The sequence below is a fragment of the Apus apus genome, chromosome 2 (genome assembly GCF_020740795.1).
Source record: "Apus apus isolate bApuApu2 chromosome 2, bApuApu2.pri.cur, whole genome shotgun sequence".
Classification (NCBI taxonomy): Eukaryota; Metazoa; Chordata; class Aves; order Apodiformes; family Apodidae; genus Apus; species Apus apus.
In genome coordinates, this window is record NC_067283.1 from 96,410,303 (window position 1) to 96,433,805 (window position 23,503).

At 36.8% G+C, this 23,503-nt stretch overlaps 1 protein-coding gene across 1 annotated transcript in view; it reads right to left on the reverse strand.

Moving 5' to 3' along the window:
* ZNF407 (zinc finger protein 407) overlaps positions 1-23,503 on the reverse strand; it is a 343,393-nt gene that overhangs the window by 80,679 nt on the left and 239,211 nt on the right. Inside the window, exon 8 of the mRNA XM_051612571.1 lies at positions 17,142-17,320. Within this exon, the coding sequence (XP_051468531.1) occupies positions 17,142-17,320 (179 nt within the window). The remainder of the gene's footprint in view (positions 1-17,141; positions 17,321-23,503) is intronic.

The window sequence follows — 23,503 nt, forward strand, 5'->3', positions numbered from 1 at the left end:
GCATGTAATAGCACAAGATTACTGCAGGGTGAAATTACAGTTACAAGACTGTGATTTAGACTGCATGCATCCACACAAGAGTGGGGCTTTTGCACTTCTGTCTGCCACTCCCAGACCCAAAAGCAATGAAAGAGAGATGAGGCAAAGTCTTGACATTACACCCTAGACAATTATTGCAGCTCTTTCATTTCTTAATGGAAAGGCCTGGGTGGGATGGATATCGCAACTCTTACAGGTGTCTCTTGAGAAGAAAATAGTGCAACAGGAATTATGCTTACTTATTACCCTTCATTTATGGTTGCATCAAAAAACAAAATCTAAGTCTTAAAATGAATTACAGGTTAATTGATCAGCATTTTAAAATGTGTACTTAGCACTGTGGATAATTCTAAAGATAAAGTTCAAAATTCTAATGAAAGATGTAATCTGAGATATAAAGTGAACAATAAAATATTTTATACCACAAAACCAATAAAAGCTAAATGCTCTGTAACATTCCAGTCAATACAGCAATGCAATCAAATATATCTAACTTCAGCAAGAAGGTTCAAGAAAGCCTGAATAAATTATTTCAAGAAGCATTACAGCAAGAAACACTCAAGGAAGATAGTAGATAAATAGAAATGTAACATGATTAACTAAAGAAGATAATAACAAAGAATAGTTAAGAATTAAATGCTGGGGCATATCCTACAGATTTGTGAGGGCAGATGCAGTATCTACCAAACAGCAAGACATCCTCACTCTGCTTTCAAGGGGCGTTGTGCATCTCTGCATACGAGACACAGGTTTACTAGCTGTGAGCAGGATTGTGTGGAGTTGGACACACTTCTGTCCATCTCCCACCCTGTGACAACACAAATACCTCCTGCAATCTGAGTGTCACAGGGAAGGTTTGGGGTTTTCTTCTATATAACACTCTGGAGATTTTAGAAAATCACTTCCAGCTTGGAGGCGCAGAGGCCCTCAGACCCCTTGCTTCCCTGATACATGAGGTAAACCTGCCCCAGTGCAGGAGCTGCATAGCTGCATTAATGCAACACTGTTCTGGCTTCTTCGGGCATGATTAGTCTGGGTGAGTCCCTCAGCATGGTTGCTTTGAAGTTCACACCTTCCGACTGGTTTTAACAGCCTGGATTAAACCTCCGCTAGTGCAGCAAAATGGGCTCCCCAATGGAAGCGATTTGTACCAAGGGCAGGAAGAGCTGAGACACAGGTGCCTGCAGTCACACTGGCCCCAGACACAGAGTGGTTCTGCAGCACTACTGGTAACACACAGTCCATGTACACAGGTGTTTAGGGCAGTATTACCATAGGCTAATCCTTATCCTAACCTGACGGACCATTTAATACCATTTATCCAAAGTTCAATCAGAAAGCCTGGGGAGTACAAGTAGAACCTGAATTCTAAGAAACTCCTAATATTCCTTCCCTTTCACATAGGCACAAGGAGGATCCATCAGTGTGTGTAATCATTCAGTGAGCTGCATTCTTGAATTACCTCTTTTCTTCCTTATCCCTTAGTTTTGTATCAAATTTGTATGGGCAAAGTTAATAATAAATTAATTTTATTTAGTCAATGAATGATAATGATTTAAGCCATGTAGTCTTCCCATGGTTACACAATCTAAAATAAATACATGGCTTCAGTTGTGTATTGCTGGGCACTAAAATTTAATTACAATATGAATAAAATAATAATTCCACAAAATAATTTGTTAAAATCAGCTAACAACATAACATATCAATCGTTACCCAAGGTAATGACCAATTTTGGGATGAAGGTGTTATAAAGTATAACAAATAGTTTATAGCAGTGATATTTAATTTAAAAAAATGAAATAAAGTGTTTGAAAAACCTTCTGTCACTAAGCTGTCATCCAGAGCTGTAGCCTGGAAGTCTCTTATGGACACCATACAGCCACGACGTTGTTGGCACCTGGCTGTACTGAAAGTTAAAAACATGAGAATAAAGGGGTAAAAGGGATGTAAAAATGCAGCCAGAGCATGCTGCAGCTGAATGCGTGCCATTTCATAGTCATAATTTAAAGTGATCAGAAGGGGGGAAAAATGAAGCACAATAAAAATGGAAAATGTTAGATTAATGACACAGTCATTAAAATAAAAAAGGTGGAGTTATGTGAGGAATGGATCTTTTTTGAGTTATTGAAATTAAACAAGTTATTTTAACAATCATTTTAAAAATCACATTTTACTAAGCTCAAGAAAAGGAAGACAAAAAAAAAATAGAAATCTTCATGAGGAATATTTCAAATTGTCAGTGGCTTAAAAAAACTGATTTAAGTTTTTCTCCTGTATCTTCTCTTTCAATTTTAGAATTTTAGTTGCCATATATTATAATGGTATTTTAGCTATAAAAGTAGTTTTCCACTCACTGTTCTCTTGCCTTTCAAGGAGACAAACAGTTTTTCTTTCCTCTAAATGAGCACAATAAAATGGGTAAGCTGTCTGGGGAAAAAAACCCAGACAAACTGGTGGTATAAAGCTCAACAGAAAAATGTGGTACAGAGAAGAGGCGATCTAAAGCATGTTTACTGTATGCCATGCAATTTATTCTACTGGTTGGGTTAGAATAAGAGTTTCTTATGGCTGAATTATTGTTAGGTTTTGTTCAAAAACAAGCCCCTTGTTACTGCTGTCCCTGACACTGAACCTTAAAAGAAAGTAAGGGAGAAAAATCTGCATGCAAAACTGCACCATGACAAGAGTAATTATGTGATAAATATGAGTTAAACAGGGATTCTTTAAATCTGAGGCCGGATCCTGCTAATATTACTTACAAACTTGCCTGTATAAGGTCCGTGCATGTCTACATGTATTTTAGTAGACTCATTTTCAGCATTTCAGCAAGTATTCTCCTACCGTTTAGAAAAACCTTCTGGAAATATCAACAGAGCTATCAGTTATGAAGAAGTTGATATCAAGAGGCGGCTAAATGAAAAATAGAAAATGTAAACTACAGATGCATTCAGAAGAACCAAAGCTTCACAAAATTTTCCTCTCCCTAGTTGATGTAGGCAAACCAACAGATTGTCTTTCTGTCAGGCAAACCCTGATGGAGATAAATGTGAAGGCTGGAGTGCACGCCTAATTTTTACACACAAGCTGCAACCAGACCGTGGATTTATGCTTCAAGGCAACCAGATTTCTCCTTGTGCACACTTAAACACTGCTGCTGCACTCAGTCCATCTTGTTTAAATGCCTTTAAAACCAAACACAGGCTCTGCCCCCTCCTCCACTCCTACTAATTATATACTTTTTTGTTTGAAGAAGCAAGCCCTTTATTGCTCATAATTTCAGCTATCACTTGCTTGGGCACCTTCTACAGATCAATAGCACGTAGTTAAGTGGATGAAAAGGCTAAATGTGATTGTCATTTGCAATGCAAGGTTGCGTGTTTTTCCCTCCCTTAAGCTTTAAAACGCTGTGCTTGGGTTTCATTTCAGTGTGCTAAATTCCTGTTGCAGGTACACAGTGGCTGCACATCCAAAGCCTTTTGTCTTAAATTAAATATCTGTCATTTTTTAAGGCCAGAATACTGGCATAGGTTATAATAAAAACTAGCGTCCAACCTGCAATTTTACAGATTCCATTGCTGGTGGCCATACATCTTGGATAGCAAAACTACATTGGTTGTAGCACCATAAAATCAATAAATATTAACCTTTTCTGACACTTTCTGCACAGATGCTTTATCAGTCGCTGTCAGGTGATAGAACAGTCAGTGATGTACTGTATATAGCCCCGAATCCATACCAAACTAAGAAATCAATGCAGATTAACAAACCTTTAAATGCAAAAATTGGCAAGGAAATTTTGATTCTATGACGAAAACTAAACCAAATCATGATATTACAGAACAACAAACTTATCACAGATACTTTTAGCAATGTGCAAAATATAAATACAGTACTTCTATGGCAAAATAAATGTGCTTCAATGACACAGATGAAATACATTTAGGTTTGTATTTCATGAAACATCTATTCCAGCTTATAAAATTAAAAGATTATGCAATTAGACAAATTCTATCTCTCTATACAATTTAGAAATTCACAGTCCTTACTTTGCTGAGAGACATTCATAACAGTTCAATACACTTAAAACTCCATTTCTAAACAATGTAAGAAAAAAAAAAAAAGTAGAAGTCTACTGAAAGGTGAAAATATGCCATTTAGGTTATCTCCTACCTCATACAACTGTAACAATAACTGCATTTAAATCTAAGCATCTTAGAAACCTAAGGCCTTTAATTATTTGAATAAACCTTGCTGTGTACAATCCATACTGCAGCAAAGTATATATGGCATTTCAGAGTAACCACATGCAGATTGATCACTTTGATTGGTTCTATTGCTTCCTGTTCTGAACACTTCAGTTTAATTTACGTAACACTGCATTTGTTTACCAGAGCATTAGAAATTACATTTATTTATATGTAATCCATGTGAATTTTTTAATTATAATATGAATGAATGAGATAACAGCCCTTCCAAAACAATCCAGACTTCTTAAAAACTACCATAATATCTTAAAAGCTTAGGACACGTTCTAATAATGCTTCAAACATGGAATCTAGTGGTAAGTCCTTGAACAACACCAGTAAGTGCTAATATGGATCTATTTATATTCAGAAATTCTTGAAAAATGAAGACTATAATTTGGCTTAATTCATCCTATATGGCCAAAGTCACAGAATCACAGAATCACAGAATGTTAGGGGCTGGAAGGGACCTCTTAAGATCATCAAGTCCGACCCCCCTGCCAAGTCTACTAGAAAGTATCTCATCTGTAATTTAAAAATCTATTTTCACATTTCTTTCTAACAATGCAGGAGGAACGTAGGTGTATGGGCAGCATGTATCTATCTAAGAGATACTAACTGAAAGACTGATGTAAATTTGTAAAACCTAAGAAAAAATAGAGATATTAGCATTCCACCAATATTTAGACACGTATGCCCATGAAGTCAACAGCAGGGACACAAAAGTATTTGGAGATACAGGGAACTGCTTTGTGACATGTAATGTAATGCTGTGTCATGTTTTGTTAATGAAAACTAAATTAAAATGTGCTAAAAGCTTTATCAATATAAACTTTAAATTTTAAACCGAAGTACAATTTTACATTTACCATTTCTTTCTATAACTTCTGTACTTTTACATTAGCCAAGAAAGAGAGCTATTTCTGCCAGTCACCATCAGGAGCAATTAGGCTGCAAATCTGACAAGGAATTTCTTTAAAAATTATTGGCAAAAATAACTTTTATCAGCTCAGTTTACCTAGTCATGCTAATATGAAAGGACCTGCATTTATTTTGAAAATCCTAGTTAAGCAAAACAGAAAAAAAGGCTGTGAGTTTAAGCAAAGACGAAGCCTACAATCTGACAAAATTTAAACACAACAGGGAGATCGGATTAAAGCATTATTTCTGCATATTGCACAGCAGACTCACCACAGAAAGCAGGCACTGACATTGCAAAGTGGATGATCCTTAGGTCGTGAACCACCTGTACACCTGCACAGCCACCTATTGAAACCAGCTTCGTGCTCAAATCCAAGTTACCTTATACAAAAGCATCCCCCCAAAATCAATATTTTTTCCAGTTTTGGTGAGAAGATGTCAACAAGGTTAAAGTACTTTCAGAATGAGGAGTCTTACTCTCTCCATCAAAGTATTCTCTGCTTTCCCAAGATCCTCAGGACCATAATACTGGTTATACTAACTTATAACCATTTACTCCTTGTGTAACAGAGTACTTGGCTAGTACCCCCAACCTGACCAAATCTTTCTGCAGCTGGTGCCTCTCTTCCATCCTTCTCTTAGAAACTTTTTTTTTGTTGCACATCAGGCATGAGATATGGAAATAGCTTTATTTAACAAAATTACTCAATTTTGGGTTAATTTTATAATTCTAGGCTTCTTTAATTTTGTTCTAAAATTTTTATCTCAAGTTTTCCAAGAAATATATTTAACCAGTTGGTCACTTCCATAGCTCAAAGGTTTGCAGGAAACAGCTTAGGCAATGAACAACCCCACACAACAACAGAGAATAGAGGATTGAGTTCGTTCCTCTGCTGTCTCATTCCTCCTGATGGAGGAAGGCTGCACTGAACTACAGATAACTGAGATTTCAGAATTTTCATAGACTGATAAATCTCTGACTTCATATTTCAGGATTTTTGCTTGAGCGAGTGGAAGCAAGCACAAGCAGCTTAGCAAATGTTACTGAAAATTCTGACAGTGGCTGAATTTTCTTAGAGGAAGGTGGATTACAAAAGAAAGGGTCACCAACAAATAATATAATATTGAATATTTGAGAACAGTAAGGATTTATAGATAAATCCTCACCAGAAGAGGCTGAATTGAATTGAATTGAATTGAAGTAGCTTTATCCCACAGGCATTTTGTGGTGGCAGCAGACACTAATATGTTAGGACTCCAGACATTTCAGAACAGCTCCTCCTTTTTAATTTTACTTTACTCACACATTCTAAAACTATTGCTATTTTTCTAATTGTGCAATTGATTGTTTACTAACCCATAACTTTAAAGTCTTCAAACCCAGTTCTGAATTTTAGATATATATGCTAAATCTAAAATCAATGTTAAATTGAAAATGTTTGCCTAAAAACTTCTGATGTCTCTTGAGATAACTAGATCATCCAGGTTTTATCTTTTTCTTTGCTATCAAAAGATGCTTTCATTTTATGTTTCCTCTAGATACTGCTACTTCAAAAGTATATAAATTCTTTTAAATCTTCTAGAAACTGTGTTCAGAGAACTGTTATCTGCTATTACCTTCTAAACTTTGAATAAGAAGTATCATTTTGGGAAAGTATAAAAGTGGTAGGGATACAGCTTAACATCTAATACAGTAGTTATCTTAATGCCCTTTTTTTAAAGTACATTTATATTATATTCCCAAACACCATATGGCAACCACTCCTTCCTTTAGCTACAGTACAATGACCACTAATGAAAAACTTCCAGCAACAAAAGTCTAAGTTTCTGAAATGTTATTTAAACAGGGATTATGACAAACTGTAACTGATCTCCTCCATCAAATGTCTGAGAAGTCCTCTTAGATACACTGCAAAAATAGGTCCAGCAACTTTACCTCTGGATGTCAGACACCTCCTGTACTTCTCACACCCAAGCCACTGGAAGCATATCCATCTAAACAAGTAGTGCCTTTCATCTAGTCATGTGGAGGCTGAACCAGGGATTCATAATATCTAAAGTCCAAAGTTTTCATTAATGCTCAGGTTCCTATGCAATTTGTATGAAAATTGCACTTACTTTAAGGCCCCTTTTTACTATCAGGGAATATTATATGACAATCATACTTTAATGACTCAGAGAATAAAAACATCTGTATTAAATCTGCAGTGGTTTCTTTAGTACAGACCATTTATTTGATGCTAGATACTGATGAGCATACAGTCTTTCCAATAAATGCAAGACTGCATAAAATATCTTTAATTCAGAAGATGTGCTTTCAATCTTTGCATTTAGAAAAAGGGGTTCCCCACTAACTGGCCCACTGGGAGTTAGAGATATGATATCTGCTTCCATGGTTTTTCGACATGATCCAAGAATTATAGACGGTCAGCACGTGATGCATTTATATGAGATATAGTTTCATATTACACTCTTATATGTTCACCAAGAAAGTGAAGCAATCTTTCTTCTGTGAGACTTCTACCTATCTTCATTTCCTTTAGTGCAAACAGTTATAGACAAGCTCCTCTTTGAACTGGTAATTTTTTAGAGGTCATTCAGCTCATAATTTCAGGTCCTAGTCACTATCCTGATGGTCCTTCTTAGGCAATTGGACCCAGTGGGAACGTTTTTTCCTTCTGGTTAGTCTATGGGTCAGCATTTTCCTTCCCTTGTACTTCTTAATTCCCTTAAGTGGCAATTATTTAAGGCACAGTTAGAGAAGGTGCAATCTACATTCATCCAATAAAACCTAAATATTAAAAAGGACAGAAAAATCCAGCATGGTTACTAGGGATATATGGGAGAGCATTTAGCATTTGAGAGGTACCAAAGATCTGGTAAATGAAAAGATGTGAAAAATTATGAAGAACTATTGGAAGTAAAATAGAAATTAGAAGTACAAAAGAACACGTGTATCAGACAGACAAGGCATCCTACTTACAAAAGGTCAAGATCCAAGATGCCACATCAAGAAATTAATGGAAAGTCGGTGCAGCATACATTGCATCAATGAAAGCAAACAAAAAGAAAGACCAAAAGAAATTTTAAAAATCAGCATGGAATGCCAATGAATTGTGATTCATTGAAGCAATTACTGCTGAGCACTCTTCTCCTCGCTCATGACCCAAACAGCAAAGCAATGAGCACACAACTAGCTCTTCATTCAGTTCTTCCATATCTGGCATTATCCACATTTGTTTCATTTGTTTTCTGATTCTGGAATCGATCGCTATTATCTGTGCTATTTTGTGTAGCAACCAATACTTGCGTAACATGCAAATAATTCTTTTGTGCAATTTTTACAAAAAATGAGAATTCAGATAATGATTTGCAAGCAAATCAAAGCAGATTTACAAATGTTAGTCACTGAAGTTATTCATCAAGGGTACACTCCATGCAGTGCACACTGTTGAGATGCTGGTAGTATCTCTCAGGAAGAGAAAATTTTAAATGTCTCCTAAATAACATACAGTCACCGTGAAAGGGGCCAAGAGGTGGTGGCATTATGTAGGCAAAATACACTCTGCTATGTGGTTATACTGAAATATAGTGCCCCCAGGTCTTAGAAGCACTGTTAGTTCAAACCTCCAAGTAATGAAATTTTTTTTTTCCTAATTGGGATGCCACCATTGTTATATTTATTATTTATATGCTTTAAAATATATTATTATGACCCTGATAACCCATTTTTTGGTGTTGATATTTTAAAACAAATATTTCGCTTTATTATTTATATTTACCACGTACTAGCAGGCACATATATTTTCTAGGAGAACTAAAAATTGTCTTTCTAGATGGTTGTCATGTCTTAAGGTATTTCTTCTACTTGTGTACTTTAATACTTCAGCCTTACTTTTAGTGTTGTGTTAGAATATCCTATTTTTAGTACCAAATAGGCAATAGTATATTCTGTTCTTCATGAAGCATTTTTTATGTATTAGCATAATGAAGTAATAGATTGGAGTAAGATTACCTACTTTTCAATGGTGAACCTGACTTGCAGAGGCAACACTTAGTGAACACCAGCAGGTATCTGGCATGTGGCTACCAGTGCAATACAAGGAATCTGCAAAGCAGATGCCCATGTGAGGGTGTTTTGAGAGTAGATACAAGGTGCACATGAGGGCTCAACAGAAAATTTCAAAACTGATGAGAGTTTCTATATTGGCCAGTGTGGCACCACTCCCTTGCAGGTCAGCCCAGCAGTTCCCTGCCTTGGAAACCTGGATGCCACAAGGGAGGGGGGTAGGAAATCAGGCACACACTGACACCCAGATTAAATATTTAGACAGTAGGCAAAGAGGTTCAAGCTGCTCAGAAATAAAAGCTCATCCCACAAAAAATTAGCAACCCAGTGACTAGCTGGGATAGTTCTTCAGAAAAGAAGAATGACAACTAGGAAATCCCTGGAGCAGTGGGCCATGGGCAGAAAGGCATGGAACAGACTGCAGGATTGCAACTACAAATGTTTTTGGTGCTGTACACAATATGAAAACCACTTGTGTGATGGCCCTGCAGCTTATCAACAACTATCCAACGGAGAAATGGTGTAAAAAACATGACAGACACTGTAACTCCACTGGTCAGAGTTATTAACATATGTTCCAGACTTTGGTATAGGCAATATTTTCCTTTGCTTTAAAACTAAATTCGGAACATTTTTTCTTTAGTGAAACTCATGGTCTTCACTCTTATCTCAGGATACCATCCCACATATAGAATATAAATTAATATAAATATAAATTAACATAAATATAAATTAACAGTGGTGTTTTTTGCATATTAGATTAGGTAATATTTGCATTAAAATATTTAAACACCTTCTCTCATGTTACTCAGAAGCAATATATGCTAACTGTTTAGGAAAGGCAACTAAGTGACTACGAAAGGAGTCCCTAAGCTCCTCAACAGCAGCAGCAGGAGCTAAAAACTACAAAAAAAGAGGAAATCCTTTCATGACCCATTTTTTCCCCCCCTAATTAGCTTCCTATCTGCAAAGAACTAACTCTACCCTCAAGACCACCGAGACAAAGATAATGGCTACGGAAGCTCTGCTGGGCATACAGGACCTTCGAAGAGAAGACAGTTATAAAAATAACCAAATTACTTTGGTTTTAGACTTTTTAAAAAACATAGATTATTTTTTCCTGAAACACAGTAATATGTAATTTGCACAGCTTACAAGGAACCTAGCTTTCTCCTTTACAAACAGAAAATCACTTATAGTAGGTTTTTATTTCAAGCACACACTAAAATTATTAATCTTCACAAAAGCAGAAAGGGAGTCTCTGCCAATCAACGTGACACGCTATTGAAAGACTGGCACTAATAGCTATGACAAGAGCTAACCTGTTTGAAGCAGAGCTGCTACTGCCTTTTTTTTTTTTTAAGTACACGAGCCATCAAAAATAACGTTTTATCTGACTAGAAACCCAAGCAATCTTCCGCTACTGTAAAAGCTTCTGCTTGATTTGCCTATATCTAGGAATGACAGATTTTTAAGGTTGTTTCAAATTACAGCATTAAACTATTTCATTTAAACAGTAATAAAGACTAAGAACATAGCTATTCCAAGAGCAAAGTTTAATAGGCTTACAAATAAAATGGTGTATCCATTCTTTGGAGGCTTTACTTAAGGTATGAATTACAAGTTTGTGTAGGTACTCAGCTGACCTATATTTTCATTATTTCGTTGATAAATAGCATTTGCCAATTCTCTGTTTTGGTAGTTGAATGAATTAATAGAGTGTAATAGTAAACAGGTTTTTATTATTTCATTTGTCCTAATTTTTTTCAACTTTCTATTTTCTACTAAAGAGTTACAAGTTGCAGAAGAAAGAACAAGAAAAAAAAACACAAACCAAACATTTTAAAGTAGAAGAGCACTAGGATACGAGTATAATTGCTATATTATCAGGTTATGTGTGTCCAATTCACATTCTGAATAAGTCTGCAGTTTCCACTTGGTAATACAGTTATACCTTGATAAAATCACATAATAGATCACACCATAACTTTCAGCAATCAATTTTTTCTCTTAATAATTTGATAAATGTAGCTGTCAACTGGGATAAAGATCACAATTTTACTTGGGATTAACTATTTGAACTTTCAGAATTCCATTCATGAATATTGCAACTGTTGCAACTGATAGGATCACAGTTTTGTCCCTTGTTGATGATGTAACCATGTTGCAGGTTGTTAGTACAGCATTGTTTCTCAAAAGCTGAAGAAACGGAAAGAGAAACATGTGGAGAGCACAGCCTTTCAAAAAATGCACTGTAAAAAGTTTAGAAAAATATTTTTCAAACAGGCATGAAAAAGACCTTGTGGTAAACTTTCTCATTTTTACTGCTCTCTGGAAAGAACTAAAACATCCCCTAACTCTGTTTCCCTAATCTAAAAAAGAAAAGCACAGGATTTAGGCCCAACTTAGTGAAGTGATGATCAATCAAACTATCTTTTCATCAATTTCAGATCTAAGGAGCCAATAACATAGCAAGAGCACTGCCACCACCACCAACAACCAAAATTAATAAGAATTCTTCAAACACTGTAAAGAAATAAATTAAATACATCTTTTAAATTTATTTTATTAAAGCGTTAATGACAAACCAGAAAGAAACTTATTTTAGGCAAGTGTATCTCTACTCAGGTACAGGTACTTCAGGCTCAAAGAGAGCAAGACTTTAGCACCAATAATGGGGATGTCATCTCTAAGCGAAAGACAAGTTTGGGGGACGTGGCTCCTCAGCTATCCCTTTGCTATCACAACACCTAAGCACTTTGGATTTACAAACACAACCCTTACCAACAGGGTGTAGATTAACACTGACTTAAGAGCAGAAAAGAGTATTACATAATGGTCTGACCTCTGGTATATCAAAGCTCCTTAAATAACACTTAATTAGTTTTGCAGTGAAACTAGCAACCTTGGGCCCTCCTAAAAACCTGTCTCCCAGAAAGACATCCAAACCTCTCAAGGCTCAAAGGAATTGAAAAGGGATAATTTCTTCTGCTAGTTGCTGCCAGAGCTCAATTGACCTAATATTTAAGTGTTTGGAACTTGTTTCTCATTTCAATTTGTCTGACTGTGCTTTCAGTAACTGATTTTTCTTAGGCTTTTCTGGGCGAGATTAAGAGTAGCTCATGTCTGATATTTTCTCCCTGTGAAGCAACTCATACACTATAATCAAGTACCTATCTATCATTTTGGTCATGAATTATGTAACTCTCTATGAGCACTACGCGTTCAATCACCATGTAGGCAGCCAACTGCCAAAACACGATTGTCATGATCTTTGTTCTTTGGATGCCCAACTCCAGAGGCACCTATAATTTTCACAGATGCACAGGCACACAAAGCTGTGCTTCTAAGCATTCCCCAAAACATATCTGTGCAGAGAGGGGGAGCGGCTCATGCTTTTAGTTCTGTCAGGATCCATAAGAGTACCAGCATCCTCTGCTCCCACTCAAAGGGCACAGAGTGGCAGAATGTCTCAGAGCATGCTGGATAACTTGAGTGCTTCCCAAGCACAGTATCACTTCCAAAGAAAAAATGGTCTTAGTATGACAAATTGATCTGCCTTCCCTGATTTTTTTAGAAGACTTCCAAGAAAGATTTTGTATGACTGCTAATTCCAAATTAAGTAAAACACCTCCGAATTTTCTGTTCGATGTTTTAAAAAGTTCCCTAAGCACACAGCTGTGCAGTAATTTCTAAACAAAAGCTCTGTGCTTGGAACTATTTAGGCATTGCACACATTTTGCATATGGGGAAACTCAGACCAAGAGCAAGGCCACAATATCAGTAGCTCAGTGAAAACCTGAGTTATTCTGATTTCCTAGAGTTGCATTTATTCTTGGAGATTCTAACAGTGCAGCACAAAAATGATGTAGAAAAAAAACAGTATCATCACATAACTTTCTATATGATAATGAAAACAATAATGAGCAAACTGCCCCTCTTCTCTCTGAAGAGCTTTTTGCCTTACAGCCAGTTTAGTATCCACACAAGACTGCTATGCACACAATGGGATGCTGTGGTCTCTGCAGTTGTTGGAATAATGGAGATGTCAAGCCACAGATATTACACTCTTTGGATATAAATAATGCATCATAATGGCATCATAATGTTTATAAGACAAAACCTCGTAAACAGTGAACACTTATTTCAAATTGAAATTACCCCTACCAAATGATGCTGCTCCAAAACAGACAAAGCACTGAGAAAGACAGCTGGACTACTGATCCATTTCAAGTTCTGCCACAGGTATGGGCCCTTTCTCTGTCTCACTTGTCAAAGTATTCAGGCTCAGTTCAACTCAGTATTGAGATGTAGTGCCAGTTGGAAGAAAAAACATATCCAAGAAACTTGGAAATGTAACACACACAAGAATTGACCCAAAGATTTCTTCAGTGAGACTCGCAATACGGACGAGTCCACAGTGAGCAACTCAGAGAATTTTTCTCATTTTAAAAAAATCATCAAAATTAAAGTCATCACCATGATATGACAATTCACTTACTTATTGTATCAATTTTCCATTTGCAATGACAAATATTCAGATTTCTGCATTGGTAAAACAAGAATAACATTAATATCTCCCATTAGAACAAGTTTCTATGGCTAAAACATTAACTGCAGGATTCCTGAGCTTCCTATTAAGCCCACTTCTGTTCTAAAATAGCTATAAAGTCTACAGTATCTTAAATGTTATTTTTAAAAAGAAAAAAAAAACACAACTATTGTAGATAATCAGAAATCATGGGATTTCTGGATTTGATTGTAGACAAAATTTCAATTTCAAAAGAGATCTTGAGAAAACAGGACAGAGAATACCAAGAAACAGGCATAAAGCTCTTGCAGAATTACACACAGTTACACTTTGAAACAAATCTGATTATTTATATTAAAAAGTTTAAATGTGTAAATTGATATTTGAAGTGTAATCTAGCAAATTCATTATTTTATGTGCAAACGCACATATCTTTGTTGGTTTGTGTGCGTTAGAGGTATGCTGTTAAAAGGTTGCACATTTCTGCAAATTAAATACAGAAGTATTGTCTAGATTCTTACTGTTTTAAATCATACAATGGTTCTTCATAAAGTTTATTAGGAATATAGCTGTATAGTTAAATATCTCTCTCTACAACAGAGTCTATAGCAAAAAGGGAAAAGAAAGTCTGAAGACCTGGCTTTGGGGCATTTCCATACATAAATTCCTCATGTTATATAGGATTTCAAAGGTACAGAATAGAAAGTGCTACTACCTATCAAATCAGTATTATCTCACGTAGATGCTAAATTGTTCTGCCTTCCACACTCCACAGCCTCTCCTTTAGATACAGAGCTTCTTTAAGCTTCTTACTGCCATTGACCCATGAAGCACTACATTAATTGCCCAAGAAAGCTAAACAGAAATCAGAATGAGAACATGATATTATAAAGAGCATTAACTTTGAATTAGAAATCCAACTGATAACCTTAATTTCACCAATGAGAAACAGACTTGACTTTCACTCCCAGACACATCCGAAAGCTACCCCACAGCTCCATTGTTGGAGGGTTGTGTGAAGGAGTTTCTGACTGGCCCTGCAAAGTGGCTGGAGTTGGCATCTGTCTCTTTGCCAGTGATGATACTTACTCTATTTCTATTCTGTTCAAAGAAGCAAGGAGGTTGGCTTTAATGTTACAAAGCAATATTGGAACATAAAAGACAGACAATTACGTTTAAGTTAGAAAAAATTAAAATCAACATTGTGTGACACTTTCACACTCCTTTCATCTTAAAAGGTTCTGTGTCATGTTGTGGATTCTCTGTGTGTGTGACCAATGACCAACAAGTAACCAGCAACTGTGAACCAGACAGAAAACAAATCTTATTTTTATAAGGTATGTTAGCCAGGGCACAGGAGTTATCCCCTCATTCCTCTGAAAATCTCTGCTAAAACTTTTGACTCTCAGATATCTAGCAGTCAGAATGGATTGAAAAGAAAACATGAAAACTCCTTGAACTCTGATGTGAATGTGTGATTATCACCTGGCTCTCAATTTTAATAGCAATTCTTCCTGAAAGGAAAATACAGTATCGCTCTTTCAGTGATAGGATTATGCAAACAGTATTTCAACACACTTTTGTTGTATATCAATTTGAAGCTAGCCTGGAAATAATTAGGCAAGAACCAGTTCTTGCTACTGCTAATATGTCTGTACAGTACCCTGCTTAGGTTAAGGGAGCTTCTGCAGTACAAGAATCCATGTATAGAAAATAAATATTGTTAGTTTACAACACATCAATGACAGTTGTGCTATGTTGCCATGACATGCAAAATTAGTAGCTTTAACTTGCATGTTGCAATGAGTAATTAATTTACCTAGCTATATTCTTGAACTTACACTACTTACAGTACTGAAAGCATACACAAATTTTGTAATTTTGGAAAAATGTTAGTGATTCTACCACTGTTACAGCTATCTGTGTTATGTCTGTGTATCTGTCTAGTGAAAGACATTTTAATATTTCATATTAAGTGGGGTTATTGTAGCAAAAATCCAACACTGTCTGGATTTAAGCTCTGAGTTGAATATTCACTCACTTCAGTGAGAACTATGGTGAAATGTGATCAGTTTCCTGACCTATTTTGAAATTGGTATTCTGCCAACTGGCATTTTGTTTGCACATCCAGATATTATCCACCATATGCTGACATGACATGATGATTGGTTCCAAAATGAAGTGGAATACTTGGCAAATAGAAATATATGGTACAAATAATACACTGCCTCTAGTCAGGAAAGCAAGCAGTCATTTTGAGAAGACTGAGAGGTTTTAAAATAACTCGAGTGTACACACTGCACAGAGCTGAATGAAAGCTCTCTAGGTCATGAGTTTTTGCAGGTATGAGGATCTCAAAATTACGAGATCAATTCCTTACAGAAGAAGATTCAAATCTGACACAGCAGTACTAACAGCAATACTTCTATGGAAGATTAATTTGCATCTTAGGAATAATTTGGCCCACATAGCTTCTTTCTCCTCTGGATTCCTCAACTCTTTCTTCTTGCCATCTGTTCTTTTTTTCCCACTGCTCTGACTTGTCTTCCCGCCCAGTGATGTCTAAGTTATCTGCCTCTCCCGAGTTAAGACCACATTTCATTTAAGCTCCAGCCTAATTTTGTATCATTTCTCTTAGACCCTTGCCACTGAACTCTTATTTTTCTCCTAACTTGGTGCCCCCATTAAACTTCTGCCTTCTATGCTAAATTGTAGAATCTCTAAAAAAAAATAATAATTAAAAAAATTTTTGGATGTCAGGATGTTTCCTAAACAGGAAACATCTCAACGTTTTCTCTTTTAATGCCTGTTTCCAAAGGGATGCTTTTGTTTTGCATTCCTCCAAACATACATGTAACTTACTGACTGATCTCTGCTATTCTATCTTTTGATGTTGAACAACATCTGCTTTTTTTTGGTGAAGAAGTCTAAGAATTTTTAAAGCAGGACATTCATTGGCCACTGTATTTCCTAAGGAATGTAGGTTTTCTCTTCTTGGGGGAGGAGGGTGGGTAAAGGGACTTCAGAGAAATGTTAAAAAATATATCTCTATAAAAGTTCAACTAGATTTAAAAATGAGGCATCTAAATAAATAGCATGTACTTCTGATGTTTACATACTGAACTGCAAGCTTTGCTTGTGAAACATGAATACATTTCAGTGCTGAATGCATAACCCTCACCGTTTGTGAGACTTGAAGAGGACCAAGTCCTTTCTAAAATGTTCTTCGGAATAAAGGATAATAAGCTAACAGATAGCTTTCCTATTGCAATAATTTAAGCATAGTCACATAGAAAAGAGAAACATTTGTAAGCAACTGGAAGCATGACCTTACCAGCATGCAGGTACGCCAGATCAGGATTTTCTATGTCTGGGTGTAGCTCTTTCAAGTGGTTACGAAACTCCACAGGGATATTGGTTCCATAGTCACATTTAGGACAGTTATACATTTTTACTCCTTCATGCTTTCCTGTATGTAAGATGTGTTTACGGATATTTTCAGCACAGTTAGACCTAAAAAGTGATGGGAAAAAAAAAAAGAAATAAGTTATATAGCAATTTATTCCCTATTAGTCGTTCAAATAAAACCTATTGTGATAACAGAAAATTAGTAGTCATTACTCATTTTTCATTCTCTGCCCAATTTTTGCACCCTCTCAGGTTTTGTATAAATGCTATCCTTTGAATGAAGGCTCCCAGAGCTGCTTCAGGTTAACTGAGCAATACATCAGAACCAGCAGTATTTAAAAATGAACATTTTTTTTACATTTGCAAAATTATTATAATTTTTATTTTTCTTGATGGTGGTCAGTGATGGACTGAAATTAAGAAAAAGTCTATGACTTCACAAAACTCAGAAACACAGATGCCTATAACTTTCCCAGTGGAGCTCACATGAACCTTTTCTATACAGTTTCTAGATTCCATAGGAGTTGCTGTGAATTATTTTTGTAAGAATATTCCACCAACTCTCATCTCTCCTTATGAAGTGTCCCTAGAAAAGCGAGTTGAGTTGTTCAAGTTTATACCTTTTTGAAAATTCACACAGATTCTGATTTATATCTCAAACACAGTTTTTGTGGAATCAGTGAAGTTTTCATGAATAGAAGTCAGGATACATATGCAACCAGTCTGATACATTTCAAGGAAATGTTTGCAATGATATTTTTGAAAAAAAAAACAAAACAACCCAACACAGCAGTGAATAGAAAAAGATTTCACACTTCTTTTATCCACAGAGATCTCTATGATGTGACAGTAATTTTTATTTCCAGTCTTCAAAATTTTACAGTCTCTTTCCAACATTATTTTGCATGAGAATTTCCAACTTATTCGGTCTGTGACAAAACCTATATAAAATATACTGCTTCTTCACTTATTTCAATCAGAAATAAGTACTGCATTTATTATTGAATTAACATAATGACCTATGTAAAAAAATTCTATTTCCTTAGACTGTACACTTTAAATATTGATAAACTAAAAACAATAATTCATTTTAACAGAAAAAGTACAAACACTCAAGTGAACTATGTAAATATATAATACTTCACAAATATTCAAATAAGATAACTAGTATTTTGAGCAGCTGATTGTTTGCCTTTCACTGTTAGACATACCACAGAAACAGGCACCTAAAAAAAGGACCCTTAAAATAAACTGGAAGCAGCAGCTTGAAGTTCTGTTGGAGTGCTTGTCTCTCCCTTGGAGATGGTTATAGTAAAGCTGATATCTGCCTTATGGTGCTGCCAAAGCTCACCCTCTGTCATGTCCATCTGCTAGATACCAGTATAATGATCAGGCTCCTGAGAATGTCAGAGAAGACACTTATGTTCACTGAAAAATATAGGAAATATTGGTCCTCAGCATCTTGCAGGATTCAGCCCTGAAAAATTACAATGCTCATAAATGTTGTTAAAATGAAATGTGAATTTTATTAAAATTATAATAAAAAAAAGGGATAGTGTACACTGCAATGAAAGCAAGAGAATCTGGCAACCTTCTGTCACGGGTTATACTTTAAAGGGCAATGGATTAAAGCAGAGCATACACATTCAAAATAAAATATCTGTGTCCTTTTAGCTCATCTCTCATACAATATTAAGAAAAGATATGAAACTTTTTACTTTGAAATATTTCTGTGAAATACATAAAGGATCTGTGGAAACCTATGTAAGAGTTGTGAAGGAAACCCAAACTGTTCAAGTCACAAAAGGCCAGTTCCATCTCTTTTGATTTGTGAATTTGCTCCAATCCCTTTAAACAGAGCAATTCCAAAGTCTCATTTATTCAGTCATCAATAGAAATCTGTGACTAAACATGCCATCATATGGATATATTCATCATGAGACATAAAAAAAAATTAAAAATATTCTTTTTCATGTGACAAGGCCAGAAAGGCTTAATCAGAAATGAGGTATATCAGATCACAAGGCATTACAAAAGGCCCCTTGTATTACTTTGCAATGCAGCAATTGCAATCTTAGCATAAACCAGGAAGGTAACAATTGGGAAATCCAAGCACTTTTGAAGCCATGTAGTACCTTTAAATATGACATGACAAAAATGTACTTTATATATATATATTTTTTAATTATTCAGTGTGTTTGACTGTTTGTTTTATTAGGAGTCTTCTCTTAAGCACTGTGGAAATACGCTATTGGGAGCCTGACACCAAAAAACCCCACCAAAACTTTGTGTATGTGTGTACTCACATCACTTCATCACATATGACTAAACAGAAATATCTGTGATTTTGAACACAACTGTATTTTTATTAAAGCTATGCCATGATAAACATCTAGCCAAAATATTACAAAATTGCAATAGTGATGATAGTTAATCATATAACATGCTTTGTCTTATAAATTTCACTTCCAGGAGTTTAGAAACTTAGCGATAGATTGTCTTTGTTCTGAAATTTGGCAACACAGAGTGTAGCCCAAAATAAATTGAGTAAAGTCTTTCTGTTTTTTTGTTGCATTTGTTTTTGTTGTTTGTTTGTTTTATTTCCGCTCTGAATTACAGCCACAAACAAATAAATGCAGCTTTTAAGAGGCTAGCCTGTGTTCCAGGAAGGCTAAACCTGAGGTTTCTATGTTAAATTACTATTACCATTCCTTAATGGAAGCATGCTTTCACCCTCATGATCCACTTTTCATTCTGAAAATCAAATGGCTATATTTCTGGCAATTTTTCCATGCTTTGCAATAACAGGAAGGGCACTTATTAGAGAGACTTAATTAGTTTAAAGCTATAGTCTATGGGTTTGTATTCAATGGTGATGCAGAGAAGCACAACAGAAATTTTCAGTTTTCATATCTTGCAGTGAGTCTTCTTATCAGACATGAAGAGAGGTTAGAGACTTGATGCAAACCCCACAATAGTTCTATTAAAGGGAAGTGGAAGGCCTGTAGAGAGTTTTTTGTGTCCTGTCTGTGCTATACAGGGTTAAAAAGGTGATAGCGTGTGTTCCCAAAGCATGTTGCAGATGAACAGGAAATGTAAGGAACTGAAAAACTCAGTCCAAGAGTCCCATGCAAAAAGCCTGTATGACATCCTCCATCAAAGACTGATATATTGGGAAGGGCGTAGGCCTACTTTTCACTGCATATATCTGAGAGAGCTCCCACGTTTCTGTAAAGGACAATGTGGTTGATGTAAAGGAGATGGATGGCAAGTTTCTGCTGAGAAATGCAGCTGCTTCTAAAGACAAAAGGAAAATCTCTTTTGGCTGAAGATAAAAGAGAACTTTTAGCTCTAATGTTCATCACACAGCAATGTGTTCACATTGCTGTTCTAACTGCACATTTCATGTTGCCATTGGAAGTCCATTTCTACCAACCAGTTACCTGTCTGTCTTTTTCCTGCTCTCAATAAGTTAAAGTTTGCTGCATATTCAGATATCATAAACTGGAAATTTCTTGTCAATTTCTTGCACTTTAGTCACAGAATCACAGAACGGCTGAGGTTGGAAGGGATCTCTAGAGGTAATTGGTCCAACCCCTCTGCTCAAGCAGGGTCACCTAGAGCCAACTGCCTAGGATCACATCCAGGTGGCTTTTGAATATCTCCAAGGAAGGAGACTTCACAACCTCCCCCAGGGCAATCTATGCCAGTGCCTTGTCACCCTCACAGTGTAAAAGCATTCCCTGATGTTCTGAGGGAATGTCTTGTGTTTTAGTTTGTGCCCATTGCCTTCGTTTCTGTCACTGGACACTACTGAAATGAGCCTGGATCCATCTTCTTGACACCCTCCCTTCAGGTATTTATACAGGCAGATGAGATCCTCCCCTGCACTGAGTTTTCTCTTCTCTAGACTGAACAGCCCCAGCTCTCTCAGCCCTTCCTTATTTGAGAGAGATGCTCCATTTCCTTCATTATCTTAGTACTCCTTTGCTGGACTTTCTCAAGTATGTCCAAGCCTCTCTTGTACTATGAGAACTGGACATAGCACTGCAAGTGTGGACTCGCCAGTGCTAAGTAGAGGAGAAGGATCAGCTCCCTCGACTTGCTGGTAGCACTTCTCCTAATGCAGCTCAGGATACACTTAACCTTCTTTGTCAGAAAGGCATGTTGGTGGCCCAAGCTCAACTCAGTGTCTGCCAGGAACACTAGCTGCTTCTCAGCTTCTCAGCCCTCAGAATACACTGATGCCTGGGATTGTTCATTCCCAAGGGTAGGACTTCCTACTTCCCCTTGTTGAACTTAATGAGGTTCCTGTCAGCCCATTTCTCCAGCCTTTGAGGGCCCTGTGGATGGCAGCATGACCCTCTGGTGGAAAAGCTACCCCTACCAGTTTTGTGTCTTCTGCAGACTTGCTGAGGATAGACTTTGCCCCATAACCCAGACCATTACTGAAGATGTTGAAAAGGACTGAACCCAATATTGACCTCTGAGGTACACCACTAGTTAGGGACCTCCAACAGACTGCATACCACCCCCTGGGCCACCCAGATGTTCCACATGAACAATGTATCAAAAAAAAAAGTTACTTTTGATGTCATTGTCATTTATGTAAGCAAATTTCACAATACCGATAACTAGCTAGATAGGAACAGCATACCATAGCAAAAAAACTAAAAACCAGGTAGGTATTATAACAGTGAATAATAGCCTCCAGTGGACATCTCCAGTGGCACCTACCACATTAAGGTTCAAAGTTTCTCCACAATGGGGCCTAAAGCAAACGTTACTATTCAAAGGATGAGAACAAAACTGTTTATTCAAGTTTTCAGTGATGCCTGTGCTTGCACTGGCATCATCCACAGAGTGACAAGGAAGCCCAATGCTGCATGCCACAACCCTCCGCTCCCTCATCTGCTTCATAGCAGCACTGATCTGCTTTGCTAGGAGAGTGGAATAAAGTGGAAGGTTAGGAGTAGCATAAAATGCCCGGACATTTTGTCAGCAGGACAGGCTGTGGGCTTTTTTTACTTTGTCTTCTTTCTCCTATTGCCTCTCTGCTACTCTTATATATAATCTGTTCTGCTGCCAAAAAACAGTGTTGTGCTAAGAGCAAGAAACAGAGTGCCCGGTCTACAGGACAGTGGCAAAACACATGCTCCTAGTACACAAAGCAGAAGTTCTCATAACTGCCTTCTTCACTAAGCCAGAAAATTATATGGTTCCTCTAGCCCCTAGAAGCAGTGTAACTCTGCTCCAAAGCAGACATTTTGCCAGTTGCATTGACGAGCAAGTGAATCCTTACCACATCTTTACCACAACTAAGTTTACCCCATGGAAGACAGCAGGACTCTGGGGTTCTGGGATAGCACAGCACAGATAAGCACTTTGTATTAGCAGAGGAGGGAAGCAGCAGAGAGACTCCAGAGAAACAATGTGCCTTGGAACAAGTTTGTGCCCGAATGGTCAGCTTCAACATCTCCACAGTAAGTGCTGGCTGTGGTTATTATTCCCCCATCATCTCTTCCTTCTCTCCCATCTTGCAGAGCTCAGCCAGCCAGTTCCACCAGCATGCAGTGATGCTGTAAGAAGGCAGGGCTTTGGGCAACCCTTCCCCAGGCAGAGGGGCTCAGTCCCAGCCACACAGCTGGATGCAGAGGGCCGTGCTCTCCCCCCTCCCAGCCAGCAGCACTGGTTTGAGCAGCTGATGTCAACAGGCCAACTCAGTAGGTAACTGCAGAGCTGTGGCTGCCCTATACCAGAGCTTTTTACTGTCCTTATCATTTATGTGGCATTTTGGATAAAAATCATGAGGTAAGAGAAATTCATAAAACATCTTCTGTTAATTTTAAAATTGCCCATGCAAAACATGAACGCTTTTATATTTTCTAAGGGTTTTGCACATGAGAATACATTAGCATTGTATTCAACAGCTAAATGAAATATAGCAGGAAGCAACCTATTTTTACTAAGATGTTTTACTAATAGGGAAGTGAAATTAGAATACTCTTCCATTATGCAGTGCCTGACATTTTCAGAAAGATGCTTACTGCAAGACATGGAAATGGAAGGTTTCGGAGGTGCAAATCAGGCAAAATGGTAATTATCTAGCCCACTAATTTAAAAAAAAAAAAAAAAGCAACTTGTAGGGCTCTTATTTGCACAAAATAAACCTTTTCCAAAAGGTTTTCTCCAGGACATTAGGTACAAACATCTTCTTTCTGCAAAGAAATGCATATAACCTAAAGGACTTATGGCAGCTCCACAGATGTCACTATTTACAACATAAAA